Raw genomic sequence first — 15652 nt, forward strand, 5'->3', positions numbered from 1 at the left:
AAACCCTCACCCATTTTCTCAAAACTGTAAACACAAAACCAAATTCTCAAACTATATTCACAACAACACCTGACTCTGCTGGCAAAATCAAACAATGCTTTCAGATCATACACACAGCCAGTCAATAACTCAACACTACAGAGCATTCATTAGACATTACCTTAAACATTCGAGAAGACATATAGTAAACACATTTTGCGATGAAAACAAAAGTATATCACAACTTGTACAGTAAATAACTTTTATACTGCAAGTAGTGCAAGTACTACAATATTGAATGTCGCTATATTAGGCACTTGTAGAACAATACAGTAGTCCAACTGCAAAAGGCCGAAGAACAAAGAAAACGAAATGAAAAGCACATGACAGTACACTAAAACATATTGTGAAACCGCATAATCAAACATCAGCATTCAATGCCCCTGTGCCCCCTGTGCACTCTGAACTGGCTTATCTTCTCTACTATTGGTTTGATCACCTCAGTAGAAACGTGTGTACAATTTGGAGTCCCTGTGTGTAAACGGTGACAACTGTGTTGCAGTTGTGTTTAACTTTTGCTGGCCATGTTAACCATTATGCATTACAGTGTGAAATGTGTTTAGAGTTTTGCAAGATGAGTGATTGGTTTCACACATGGGTTTAAGCCACTGAGCATGTGGTTCAGAGAATAGGGGTTTAGTGTTTTAGCAATTCAGAAAAAACTGTATTTTCACTCATAGCCTGAATAAAACTGATGTTGCAACTGGGGGAATGAATGATTAAACGTGAAAAAAGTAAATCCAGACAAATGTATGGATATAGGGGGGAAAAAACAGCCGCATTAGCTTTGCGTGCTTCAGGGTGGAATTAAGAGAAGGGGAACACTTTTGCCATCACGAAATCGGTTGTCGATCGCCTGCGATGCCGAGTTGAACAAAGAAAGGGTGGAGAGATTAGGAGGAGGAGGAGGGTAGAAGAAGAGTTGATGGGGGGAGGGATATACAGAGGACAGGAGATGGTAGAAGGTTAAAGGGGGAGGAATGGAAGACAGAAGAATGGGGTTATTCGGTGGGGGTGGGCACTATATGAAGCATCAGAAGATACATACATTCGTACTTGGATCGTTTTTCATAGTGAGTCTATGGTGTGTGTGTGTGTGTGTGTGTGTGTGTGTGTGTGTGTGTGTGTTGCGTGACTAATCTGTGCCTGCTACAATGAGTGACGGAGCGAAGGGCTAATCTCTTGTAGTGAGACACATGCCCCCTGACAGCACACCCATAACAGAAACACGCAAACATGTCTCCAACACGCAACACACACGTCATCAATGCACATGTGACAGTTCTGCACGCTACAGTCATGTAGGCTAATTGCATGTGTACACACTCTGGCATGGAGGTAGTTAGGACTTACTCTACGGCGGCTGAAAGAACACGCCATATGTGTAGTGGTTGATGGCGCGTGACTTGCTTGTGATATTTTTCTAACTTTAGTAGATATTTCTTTCTTTTTTTAAATATCACATGGCACACATTAGCAGGAGAGTGAGTGAGACATGCTGATTGTCTTTAATTGCAGTACAGTGTGTGTGAAGAGATTACAGTAAAAACTAAGGCTCAGGCTCAGCTAGAGACCAGCAGCACTGGAACTGGAAAGAGTTCAATGTTTTTTATAAGGACACTACAGTAAGGATGAAGCTTGTCTTAACAGACTTAAATGATGAAGAACATGGCAGACCCTTGTTTCAGTGCAAATAAGTCCATTTTAACAATTATATCGATAACGATCGTTGTCCCAAACCCACTAAATGCTGCGTTCTACTTCACTCTGTGTGTATCAGTGAGCTTTGCATGTGCGTGTGGCTATATCGTGTGAGAAGAATCCTGTAAAGTCATAAAATCTTCCACTGTTTTGCTTTGTTACACGGCCCCACCACACAGACTAATACCTGGTGTTAGTGCAGTGCAAAAGGAGACTGATACAGTAAATGTGCCGGCCACATGTCTGAGTGTCGGTCCAACTCTCTCACTGCCATATCACAGAGGTTGTGGGAGAAACCTTTGCCTGTGTTGACAGGGCTCTACACACATACTCTGTATTCTGAGTACAAAATAATAACTTCAAGACCTATATGAGGTGTGCTTGATTTTACTTCATATATATATATATATATATATATATATATATATATATATATATATATATATATATATATACACAGACAGGGATATGTGCTAAAAGATATGTGCTATATATATATATATATATATATATATATATATATATATATATATATATATATATACTTTATATAATATACTTTTAGCACATATCCCTGTCTGTGTATGGTTAATAAAACTGTATGATTTTCTTCTTTTGTTCGCGGCTGCTCTTTTAATTTCCACCTGCACTTGCAACCCCAGACTGAACAACATTTTGATTTTTACACCCTTATATTCAACGGGTTGCTATTAGTTTATTGTTTTAACATAAATAAGTCCCTTATTCCAGCCAATTTACCATTTTCTTTTTCTTTTTTATAGCGAACAATGAGAAGCCTTCCAGGAAGCACAGCATCAGCACAGCATCCTCTAACCCTGAACCCCGGAAAGAGAGCAGTCCCCTGGGCACCACCGTCAATGAAAGCAGCCTACTCCTGGAAGTAAGAAACCACATGGAATAATTCTGTCAACAAGTCTGTATACAAATACTGTCCATCGGTTTTTGCTATGCTAGTATTATATCGTTGCCTTTTCTGTTGTACCGTTGATGAAATGCTCACTAGCTTGAATACACGCCAGTCAGGAGTGTGAATTGGGAAGAGGGGAGGGAGGGCTTTTTGTGTGTGTGTGTGTGTGTGTGTGTGTGTGTGTGTGTGTGTGTGTGTGTGTGTGTGTGTGTGTGTGTGTGTGTGTGTGTGTGTGTGTGTGTGTGTGTGTGTGTGTGTGTGTGTGTGCCCTTCGCCCTTTGCTCTGACCTCCTTTGCAGAGCTGTGGTGTTGCGTGACATAAGGGTGAGACGGGAGTGTCAGAGCTGATGGAGGAGGTGGGGACTCCATCAGAGCATGAATGCATGTGGTCGTATGCAGAAGTGAGCAGAAGAGTGAGAAGAACACACCAAGCCTGTCAACAGTAATCAGAGCAAATAGGGGATTTGTTTTGTCAGTTGACCTCAGACCTTTACTCAGATTTAAACAGATTATTATAAGTGCATATAGTTAAGGGTATGAGTCATTTCTTGTACTTTTTTGACATGATATCAGGACACCCAGGAGTACTCAGCTATGACCAATGTTGTTGAATATATTTTACATGAAACTTATAAGATATGTTGTTTACTATAATTCCTATAAAAAGGCAAGTGTTTCTGTTGAAGGCATAAGAGTGGACAGGATGTCATAATCAGACACATACCGCAGCACGCTACATGGGAATTGCTTTAGCATCAGATCATTGCTACACACTCAATATCCTAATGGCTATCTGTCGAACAACATATGACACTGATCATCAGACAACCAAACTGTGTGCGCGCAGACACAGAGCCGAGCTGATCCACTGATGCTTCTGTTAACGTGTTAGGTTGTCTCAACGGGGCGGCAAACAAAAGGATAGATTGACCGTAGTCATGTGCTGCCTACCGTTGCGTGACTCAACCTGCACCAGGGCCTCACAGCAAACTGTGTATACGTTGTTATGGTGATGGGATCCCGAGAGAGGAAGAGACGGATATGCTTGTGTGTGTTTGGTAGGGCTGCATGACTTTGTATGTGTGAGATATGGTATTGGTTTGTTTTTGTTTTATTATCTGCTTGTGAATGTTTGTCTAAGTGTTGACCAAAAGGGATTTTTGGAGGTTGATACTTACACCATATATTGTATATTTTATTGTATATATTGCATTTGCAATATTACATTTTTTATATAGATACATGTTCTATAAATCTATATATGTTCTATAATCTAAATAACGTAAGCGTAAAAAAGTCTACAGCAATGCTAGTGACTAACATGCTACAAGCTTACAATGACCATAAGTGTGTTTCCATCCACCTGTTTTCAATTTTTGCATAAAAGCCTAAGTGGAAATGCCAGGAATTCGAAATATTGCAAAATGTTTTTATGCTTTGCTTAGGTGGAAACGTTGGTGTATTTTCAGGTGCTTGGAGAATCTTTTTTCTTATGTTAAACAGCCATTTTGTATATATTTGTTTCTGTATTTTGTGTTTATTTCATATTAATGTTCAATATGTGTGTTTGTTTATGTATGCACCAACCGCCAAGGCAAATTACTTGTAAGTACTTACTTGGCAATAAACCGGATTCTGATTCTGATATACTGTACATACAACAATCCCTCCATTCACTTTGATGACGGGAGGTAGATAAGAAAGAAGCACCAAAGGAAAGGGAGGATTGATTCAAGGTAGCTTCACACTGATAAATCTTCAGGAAGGAAAACAGTGTAACAATTTATGATACAAATGTATGATAGCAAAAATTAGATAAGAGAGGCTTTGTTCAGAGTTTTCACAGAATGGAATGCAACAGATTCACAACACATATTACCATCAAGCTTTCAACATTGTTTTCATTCATTTAAAGTTTGACTGGCACTCTTATGAATACAATAAAATCATCTTATTAAACCGTCTTTTTCTGCAATAGTTGGAGAATTGGCACTACCAACGTTTTACTATTTAAGGGTTTGAAACAAGATTTGAATATTAAATAAAATAGTGGGTTAAAATGAGGATTGCTTTGCATCTTGTTTCACCCATTTTCTGGAAATCTGGTTACAATTTGCACTACATACATATGGATGGAAATTGGCTGATAACATGAAGATGTCACGCAATATGTTATCATTGTTTACCATCTAAGTTTAGCATGGTAACATTTGCTTATCAGTACTGTACTTCACACAAAGTACAGCGGAGGCTGACAGGAATTTCATTAGTTTTGCAGGAATTTGGTCACAAAACAAAGTATTTGATGTAGTTGTTGAGATATTCCTGGGCCAAAGCGGTGGACCCACCGACTAAAAGACGGTCATTGCCCTCACTAGAGACACAATGTTTTTCTTATGTGTTACTGCATGTGGTTTCACTCATTGGCCGATATCCAACATTTTTTTTCAATTATCATTCAATATATCAGAACCGCACATTATTCTATCCTTAGTATGCGTGTGTAGGATGTGGGTGTGTTCCCGATGGCAGAAGGTCTCCATGTTTGTCATGACCTCATCAGCACCGCTTTCATCTTACTCTGACAGCTAGACAGAAGCAAAACCAAAGAAACTCTGTTAAAACAATGAGACAAGACTGGCCCACCACCACAATCCACCTCTTCCCCTACTCTCCCGTGCTTCCAAATCCAGTGAACCAATATTTTATTTTGTGCTCTGCGTGCAAAGCGCCTCTTAAGAATTTGAAAAGTCAAAGCTTTTAAGTTTCCCAGGGGCAGTTATGGGAGCCGGGGGCGTCGTAGTTGCAGATATGTGGCGGAGCCGGCCAGCAGCAGGTGCCTGTTTCCATTACCTAAAGGCTTTAGTATGCAAGGAAGAGAGGGAAATGTGAATTGAGAAAAAACACAAAAAACAGCATGCATCACAATGCAGCCGATATGAATCCATTTTCTTTGTCTTTCTCTATTGTTTCTTTTCTTTCTATTTCTATTTTCCTACTTTATAATATAGATTTAAATGTCTCTCTCTCTCTCTCTCTCTCTCTTGGTTTTTAGCTTGGATGTTTGTTTGTTTTTTTATAAAGAAAAGAATAATTGCTTTTCTAGTTGTAAAGGCTTTTTGCTAGTTTTTTCTCTGTGAATTACAGTGTAAATGGCCTGTCCTCTTCCAAGTTAAATGGATGGATGTTCCCATAATAGTTTTGGACGTGAAAAATAAATGCACTGCATTCATCTATAGTATATTTGCCAAAAATTTCACTTTGGAAAGCCAATTACAGTAATCAACTTACAGAATATAGTGTTTTGCCTCCATACTCTTTCAGGTCTCAAGTCCAAGGCCTATTTGTTCCAGAAGAATAAAAATGTCAAAGTCCTTAAAAAAGAAAAATGGGTCGCAGAAATTTACTGTGGCATTTCAATGACTTGGAAGAGGAATGGAGAAGAAAGGTGAACTGGCAAAAAAAAAACTAAATTAACTCAAAATGTAAATGTTGGCCTTTTTATGGCCTTGTTGAACCTCCTACAGACAACATTGCATACAAGTAGATTCAGGTCGTTTTCACATCTATTGCTAGTCTGGTTGACACCAGACCCTTCTCAGTTTTCACTGAGAGTGGGTGTGGGGAACGTTCATTCACAGCTTATTTCCAAAGGGGCGTCACCAACGGACGCCGCTCAAATGCCTCTGGGCACATTGGATAGTCCTTCAACCAATCAGACCAAAGATCCAGGTGACGTAGCAGCGACAGCGGCATCAACGGGTCGCTGCGCTTCGGTGGCCGTCATGTTGAATGTAAACAAAAAGCTGCTCGCCGTCGCTGCGCTATCGTCATCGTGTAAAGCCCGCCTCAACGGTTGTGATTGGTGCCTCGATTTGGAAAAATTGGAAATGGGCTTGAATGGGTTTTTGGCCAGACTGACTCGCAGAGTAAATCTCAAGTTTTCCGGAAGTTCGTCAGGGGTTTCCCAGGCTAATCTATTGCAGGTTCTCCTAATCCCAGATCACTGAGTCATGTATTACATTTTCAGCTGCTTGTTGAAGAAGAATTATGTAACTGGACATATTTTTAGGGGCCGTGCAGCAAAGCTGCGTGGACCCTATTGTTTTTGCCAGTATTATATAGTATTATTCTTCATCTTCCTAAGAAATCCATGTTCCCATGTGTAAAGAAATCACCAAACTTTGCACAAAAGTCCAGTCCCGTGCCAAACTTAATCAGTGTGATTTGTGTGCTAATAGTCCTGGAGGTGGCGCTACAGCAGCCATCTACAATTCTAAACTTAAAAACCTACCTCGTAAACTATCTCCTCCCACGTGTTTTGATCATAGACTGTATATTAATGGACAGCGCATGTGTGACATCACCCATTGGTTTGTGGAGATCTGCTATCCGTCGTTTTTTAGACGAGAGGGAGGAGTGAGGGAGGAGCCACGTTACGTTACACACTTTCACTGGCGATCACATCATAGCCACGCCCTAAAACACCCCCTGCTTTATCGCTGATTTTAAAATCAACGAGACCATAATTTAAAAAAATGAACCTCTTTCGGTGTTGCAGAAGACTTAAAACTAGCGATTGAGACCATAAACTCATTATGAAAATGTTTACTGAGGTAATAAATCAAGTGAGAAGTGGGTCACTTTCTCATAGACTTTTACAGAAACCGACCTCCTTTTGCAACCGCACGTGTCGCCCCCTGCTGGAATTCAGATAGAATGCAGGTTTAAGGCACTTCCGCATTTGCAGCACTTCGCCGAACCGGATGCTTTGTCCATTAATTAATTAACAGTCTATGGTTTTGATCTATTGACACCAAACTTGGGAACTTCATATCCAAACTGTTCTCCACAAAAGCAGATTTTTGATTTATCATGAATTGAGCCCACAGTGCATTCAAACATGTTATTGCATACAGTAGTGTAAACAAAATTCAGCAATTTCTTCCAAACTAAATTTGTGATGTTTATGGAAAACATTCGAAGATCACTTTAGATTTAGTGTGCAAAATTTCAGAATTTTATCTCAAAAAGTGAATTTAAAAAACATGTTTGAATTGTGTCCTCATCAATGCCATTACAGTCAATGCAAAATAGTGAATCTTTAAACATCAGTTTGTCATTTATTGATCTTTGTGAAAATATATTGCAGGCATCTCTATGTTGTCTTAACCAAGTACACACATTCTCAAAATTCTCTAGTGAGTTTAAAATTCCAAGCAATGCAATCCTGCCCCTTGTCTACTAGATGTTACACTTACACTGGGTGTCATTACCCAGATAATAGGTCCAAGGTTCTGAGTTCAAACCCCTGTTGTTACAAGATGATCATACATATATCTATCTAATTTAAATGTGTGTGCATTAACACTAGAACAGCCATGATATATGTCATTATGACCGTTTTGAAATTTATATGTGTAATAACTTTGCTGAATAACAAAATACAATCCTGCTGGTACCTGACTTTTCCTAAAAGTTCCATTCCATTGACCCAGATTACTTAATAAAATAAATTACAGACCTTACTAGACAAAGTACACAAATTCTCAGAATTTTTCTTTTGATTAATACATTTCTGACCGTCTTAACCATTCGGGCTACAAGTGTCTGGCCAGTAGCTCAATGAGATCAGCACTTGGCTTCAGACCCAAAGGTGACCATATTATACCTAATCAGCCATTGTGCTTTCAATCCCCTACACACCACTCATCAACCCTCACTTAAACAGTAGGCCTGTTCCTTGGGCATAATCAACGTGATGAGCAGGAATGTTTGGCACTTCTGCTGACAGAGCGCTCATGTATTTGCCATTTTTTGTCCTCTTCCTCTTCTCCATTCTCTGCTTTTTTTCCTTTTTCTCCTCAAAATGCCCCGACCATCGCAGCTATAATTGTTACTTTTTTCCCTTAGACACAAGGTTTCAATACAGCAAACATCCCAGGAAGTCAAATTCTTGGTCTAAAAACCAGACATGTTCATATATTCAACATTGACATTCAGGATTTGGATTCAAAGCACTGTTTTCATAAGTATATTAGATTTGGCAATGCCAAACTGTTACCAGATGACCAATATATTAAGTATATTGGAAACCCCTTCTAATCTATGTTGGTCCCACATTTCAAAAGCTTCAGAGCAGTCCAAACGTTTTTTTTTTTTTGTGACAGGCACAGTCAGGTTCATAATCAGTAAAAAGTGCTTGTTTGAAATCAGATATGTTTGTGTTATTTCTCGCTAAAGTGGTAGCATCATTTATTTTTGAGTGCTTGCTGCTGGAAGCTGTGTGTCTGTGATTGTGTGTCTGAGTCTGCGGGCGGTCACCCTCCCCCTGGATGTTATGAACATGTGCCAGTTGAACTTGTCAAACAACATCTGCATCTACATCGCTAAGAACCGGAGTCATCTTCCTATCTCTGTTTCCCTCTCCATCATATTATGTTTTCCACATATTGTCATATATCATAGTACAGAGATTTGTCTGTCACAGAGACGTTGTCACAATATGACTCTAATACCTCTGGGACAAATTGCTCTATTCACAGACAGGTTTCAGAGTCTATTATGTGGTTAGGATGGAGCATGTGCAGTGAGCAGAGCATTACACTGCTCGCTAAGGTAATCAGATCAATGTTGAGAAACTCAGGGAGTGAGGGAGTGAGTGTGAATCTAGAGGCCACAGGGATATATAACACATAGAATACACACACACACACACACACACACACACACACACACACACACACACACACACACACACACACACACACACACACACACACACACACACACTAGAAGACATGCACAGGGATATATAACACAGAATACACACACACACAATAGAAGACCTGCATAGTCTCGCAGTAAAATGGAGATGACAGACTCTGGCAGAAGCATTCACGCAAGTCAAGTAGCCTTGCAGTTGTCACGCTATCACAGCTGTGCGCACACACACACACACACACACACACACACACACACACACACACACACATACGCTGGAAGACCTCTCCTTTTTTCTCTCACACGCTTGCTTCCATCTCCATCTGTCCATTCCTCCTTATTTGACTGAAGCCAGTTATGTATTTATTTAAATTGTCTTTTTAATTAACACTTGTCTATGTAAGCTGTATTGGCCAAACACATTATTCCCCCATGGGTGCACAGCACGGGTGTGTGTGTAAAGAGAGAAAGCGCGAACGAGAGAGTGTTTGTGGAGTTTCTCTGCTTTTAATCAACGTGTTTGGTATCACAAATCAAAGCATGTTACCAGTCAAACAGACGTAATTATCAAAGTTAAGTACATGCATTTATTTGGAGCAAATTGGAGTGTATATCATCTTCAAGTTAACTGCTTTCAAAATACCATGAATCTAAATAACACCAGAAAATAATCGAAAAGGTCTTTCAAAAGCAATATTTAGCATTACAAATCAGCAAGTTTTATTTGGCCCACTCACTTCCATAACCATCTGTCTTTCATTTCTGCTCCACTGTCCAGTATTATTCAATCTTTTGTTCCATTTTTTACTGTTATTTGCTGTTCTGAGAATTATGGAAAGAGTGATATAAATTAAACATTGTGCTATAAAAAGTCTGGCTAGAATCAAATTCTGGCTGTGTTTTGCTTTTAAAAAATTGTACAGTAATGACTGTAACCACAGTTGGGTCGTAAATAATAACCGAAAATAAAGTTTGGTTCTGTTGCACTGTGTTTCTGCTGGGTGCAATCATGCAATAATGCCACCTAAAGTTAGCTTTTAGAGCGAGTAAATACAGTTGTTTGTTTTTGTCTATAATGTAGTTGATGCACTTGAGTTTATTTGCTGCATGAGTTGCCCTGAGTCACTGCTTATTCCTGTCTCTCTCTGTGTAGTCTCTTACAGGCTTTGCCTTGGTGGTGAGCAGTGATGGCATGGTTTTTTATGCCTCTTCAACCATTGTGGACTATCTTGGATTTCATCAGGTGAGTTGAACGTCTCAAAAATATTTCGTTTACAATACTGTAACATGCTGTATAATGATGGTACAACACTGTATGATGAACATCTAAACAGACAGATTAGTGGGCAGTGTCATCTTCCAAGCTGCAATGCATAACATTTCTCTGAAAAAGGAGGTGTGTTGTTAGTTCCTCCCTCTTTACTCAGCAGTCCATCTTATCAAGTTTTTGACTAATTGTCAGTCATCCAAGGGGCTCCTGCCTGTGGCTAATGTAACATGAATCCATAAAACTATTTCAGGAATTTAGGCTCCTGACAATAACCACAGCCAATATGAAAAATGGAGAAAAATTTTTTTTTGACATTCATCAATTTCTTGTTAGGGTCATGTTGTCTCACATTCTAGGTGTATACATCATACACAATAAGTACTAAGTACATATTATAATCAAACTAATTGTGTTTAGACTTCGGTTTTTGTACAGATTAAACATATTGAGCTTTAGATGGATTTTGTTACCTTTGGAGATGTTTCCCTTTGTTGCAACAAGTGTCCGAAGTCTCTGCCATTATTGAGCAAGTTTCCAGCAACATTCCCCTCTTTCACCCTTAGCCGATATGTTCTCTTCCATCCATTCCTTTCCACTTTCTTTACTTTTCATCCTACGGCTAATGAGCCTGAGGAAAAGTCTCTCTTTCAGTGTCTGATAACTCTATGTAGAGGGTAAAGTGAACCTAAGTCAGAGCTAAGAGGCCACAGGAAGGTGAAGACCTCCGTTTCACCCTGAGATACATTCTGTGGCTGTCTGTGTGTGTGTGCGGACACTGATAAGTCACCAACAGTTTAGCTTCCTTCCTCTCCGACAGCTACACCCAGTCATCAATTATGGATGATTTCAACACGGCCAGCCTGTCCTGCCATGCTGAAATCATCTCTCTCCTTTAAAACCATGAATAGAGTGCTTTTCACTGTAAAAATCCCTTCTTTTGTCCTCATGTCTGCTTACACACACACACACACACACAGCACACTGACACTTTGGGTTAGATATTCTACTGCTACAGCGCTCCCACATGGCTTACGAGCAGACGGGGGCAGCAACCCAGCGCCATGAAATTGACAAGCAAACCAAAGCGGTCTGAAAGATCCAGCCACAGTATGTGTCTGTGTGCACATGAGTGAGTGAGTGTGTGTGTGTGTGTGTGTGTGTGTGTGTGTGTGTGTGTGTGTGTGTGTGTGTGTGTGTGTGTGTGTGTGTGTGTGTGTGTGTGTTTTTGCATGCCTTGGGAGCCACTAGAGACAGACAAAGGGAATTAAAACTGTAAGGTGCATAAAATGTGTGCATGCATGTGTAAACCGAGAAAGAAAACTGTTCATTATACTTCATATAAATAGGACTAAGAGTCCCAGGCTATGCTAACGGCACAGCGGTGCTTTGAGCTAAATGCCAACAACAGCATGCCAAAATGCTCCTAATGACAATGACAAAAATAATTTGCACAGTAGTGACGCTGATTAGAATGCCATTTGTTTTGTAAGTATTTGGTCATAAACCAAAGTAACGGAAGAAGTGAAAATTATTATTAAAAATCAGGGGATCACCAATCTCTGCAAGATGTATCCTCTGGGGAGCATGAATGTCTGCACAACATTTCATAGCAATTCATCCAATAGCTGTTAAGATATTTTAGTCTGGACCAAACAAACAACCAAATTCACCAACTCATGCCAGTACAGCCACAACAGGGCCTTTTAGTATACAGAACACAACAGTGACTGTACTGTATGTAAGACTTGTTTTATTCATAACACCAATCATTCCACATCAACATTTTTAATTCGACAAATGCAAAAACATAATTAACATGGTCAAGAGTAAGCAGCCCAAGCATTTTGTGTGATACTGTGATGTTTGATCACCAGAGGCAGAGAATCCATACTCATTCTAATTGAGAAACCTAAGAACAGTCTGTCCTTGTACATAAATAAATAAGTACTCACAGATCATCATTATATTTCAGAGACGGTGACAAAAACATTCTCTTAGCCTTTCCCACATGTTCAATTCTAGCAAAGGAGCTATTTGTTGTTTTTTAAGTCACATAGTTTGCCTCTAAGGCCTTGACAACATGTTACATAATTTTGAGCCCACAATTGCAGTCAGAAGGACACTTATCCCTAATATACCACAGGGAAAAAAGAGAACGCTTCACTAAGTAGCACCACAAGAAAGCCCTGGAGAAGAGCACAAAACCTCCACTGGCCTTTGATCCCATTTGTTACTGGGGCAGTTAGCCTTTGAAGGTCAGCGAAAATATCACTTATTCTCATTTTTTTCCCCTCTTCTTTTCCTCCCTGTGTTTTTTACGAGAAACATAAACAATAGTCACTTGATCCGTCTGTCTGCCCGACTGCCGGTAGGGAACCAAACCACAGGACGAAGCGCCCGCCGAAGACGGTGGGAACAGATTGTGTTTTCAGAGGCAGGCGATCAAAAACCCTCGCGTGCCACCAGTGTGGAAATTATGGAGAGAGTGCAGGGAGGAGGGAGAGAAGGAAGAGGAGAAGGTTGAACATTTTACTGAGGAATCTGTCATGGAATGACAGAAAGCAAAGCTATTGCTGGAAAAGAGAGAGAGGCATGACGAGAGTGGGCTGGAACCCGACTCACACTGTGTGTGTGTGTGTGTGTGTGTGTGTGTGTGTGTGTGTGTGTGTGTGTGTGTGTGTGTGTGTGTGTGTGTGTGTGTGTGTGGGGAGCGCAAGCTGGGCTGGACTGCCGTTCGGGAGCTGGTGTCACGCGATGTTTGACAAACACAGCTGCCCTCACTGGCCCTACAGCGGCCAGTGTTACTGTACTAAGTAAATGCTCTGTGTGTGTGTGTGTGTGTGTGTGTGTGTGTGTGTGTGTGTGTGTGTGTGTGTGTGTGTGTGTGTGTGTGTGTGTGTGTGTGTGTGTGTGTGTGTGTGTGTGTGACTTTGTGTGTACAGTATAGATCTTGTATGTGTGGTGGGGAGGTTAGATCCTGAGGCAGACTGAGTGTATCAGAGCCATAACAAGAGGAATCCCCCCCTCCAAACTGCACTGATGGCAGAAAAACACAGTGGTCCGAAGTCAGTCTGAGGACGGTGCTGTAAACTCGCAATCTCATGGTTCTGTAGACTTTTAGAAGATGACAGAGAGAATTTAAAACTACAAATGTATCTGCCTGACTTTTTATGACTATATATACTGTACGTACAAATGTCCTCAACAACCATACTAAAATCATTTCTCATTTTTCCCCACAGACTGACGTGATGCACCAGAATGTGTTTGACTACATCCACATAGACGACCGTCAGGAGTTCAGACGGCAGCTCCACTGGGCCATGTGTCCTCCACAGGGGATGTCAGCACACCAGGACAGCCAGCTAGCTGCAGGGACTGGTGGGTAGCTTACTGGGAAGGGATGAACCAGTTGCCTTGGTCAAACTATTTAGTTAAAATGTGGTTATGGGGGTGATCTATGAGAAGCCGCCCAGGCCAGAATTGAATAATTTAGTTGCACATACATACACTTCACTTGCACATACATATATACTGGTACTAACCACTTGCACATACATGCATACTTTGGTCACGCATACATATACTTCACTTGCGCATACATGGATACTTCACTTGCACTTATATGTATACTCACTTGCACATGCATGCATAATGTGTGAGTATGTATCTGTGTGTGCTTAAGTAAGTGTGTATGTGCATGGGGTTAGTACCAGTATATATGTATGTGCAAGTGAAGTATTTAACTCTGGCCTAGGCGGCTTCTCATAATGATCACTGACATTTCTTGCTAATTATTTTAATCACAATTTGATTTTAAAGTTCTGCTGGTTACTTCTGAGGCAGATATAGAATATGTCATCAGTGTAGTGACTTACACACTGACAGAAATCCTGAAAAAAGATGCACCTAATTTTTTTTTTTTAAACGTATTATTGATTGCTCTTTAAGTTTTTTTTCCGTTTTTCATGACTGAGAAGCACATTGTAGGTTGCCACACAAATTGCAATTCAAATTAAATTCTTCTTCTCCTCCATCTTTCTCTATTACATTTCAGGTGAGGACTTTGTAGTGAGCAGCCTGTTCCATTCTCCGGAGGCAGGGGGAATTCCTCCTGAGCTCTCCTGCTTTCTCAACAGATGTTTCATTGCCAGAGTACGATGCCTCTTGGACAGCACCTCTGGATTCTTGGTGAGTGGTCTGAAACAAACTGCCAGCTAAACTGAATAGTAACTTCAGTTTTCAATACATTAACGTTCACGCAAAACAGAAAGTTGCAGAATATGCAATGAAAATTAAGCATGGAGTAAATGTTGCCCACTTTCTGGGAGAAGACCCAGGCCTATAAAAAGTAGTATGACCCCTTTGGGACAGCACAATTTAATTTTTAATTGTAGTGTGTACAGTTATTTATAGTTGTATTGCAAGGCATTATGAGGCAATTGGGTGCCTGGACTCAGCAGCAGAATAGGAGCTTGGTTCATTCCTCATGGCTGTGACTAGAGTGGTTTGGAGAACAGCAGTGGAAAAGCTAAAGGCCCTGATGACAGAGCAATAAGAATATGGGGTTTGGACCATTTCATCAGGGTCATTAGAGTTCACTGTCACCAAGTCTGCTCTGGTTGCACTGAGGTTGGCTGCGCAACAGAAATTCTAGATGGCAGTTTTTGTACTTGAAGCACATGTAGGCCAAGTAGTGAGCAAATACTGGTATGGTTCTTTTATTGATCAGTCAACATAATTACAGTTAAGACACAACAAATTTGTAATGCACAGTACTTATTCAAATGAATTCATCTTACTTCCCCGCTAAAAGAATGAAATGAAATTAGCTTTATTGAGCACACCTGCTAGCCACAGTAGCTTAATGGATGGCAGTTTTTGTTCACCTCTTTCAAATGACTAATAAATAACTAATAAAAATCCTGTCAACCACAACCGTACTTCTTGTTTAGTACTAATTACCAAATGTTAGCATGCTAACAAGCTAA

The 15652-nt window shown here is 40.3% G+C and overlaps 1 protein-coding gene across 1 annotated transcript in view; it reads left to right on the forward strand.

The window, feature by feature from the left end:
• ahrra (aryl-hydrocarbon receptor repressor a) overlaps window positions 1-15652 on the forward strand; it is a 73331-nt gene that overhangs the window by 52155 nt on the left and 5524 nt on the right. Inside the window, exons 4-7 of the mRNA XM_078280514.1 lie at window positions 2523-2641; window positions 10545-10634; window positions 13904-14042; window positions 14719-14852. Coding sequence (XP_078136640.1) covers window positions 2523-2641; window positions 10545-10634; window positions 13904-14042; window positions 14719-14852 — 482 coding nt within the window. The remainder of the gene's footprint in view (window positions 1-2522; window positions 2642-10544; window positions 10635-13903; window positions 14043-14718; window positions 14853-15652) is intronic.

The sequence above is a fragment of the Sander vitreus genome, chromosome 22 (assembly GCF_031162955.1).
Source record: "Sander vitreus isolate 19-12246 chromosome 22, sanVit1, whole genome shotgun sequence".
NCBI classification, from domain to species: domain Eukaryota; kingdom Metazoa; phylum Chordata; class Actinopteri; order Perciformes; family Percidae; genus Sander; species Sander vitreus.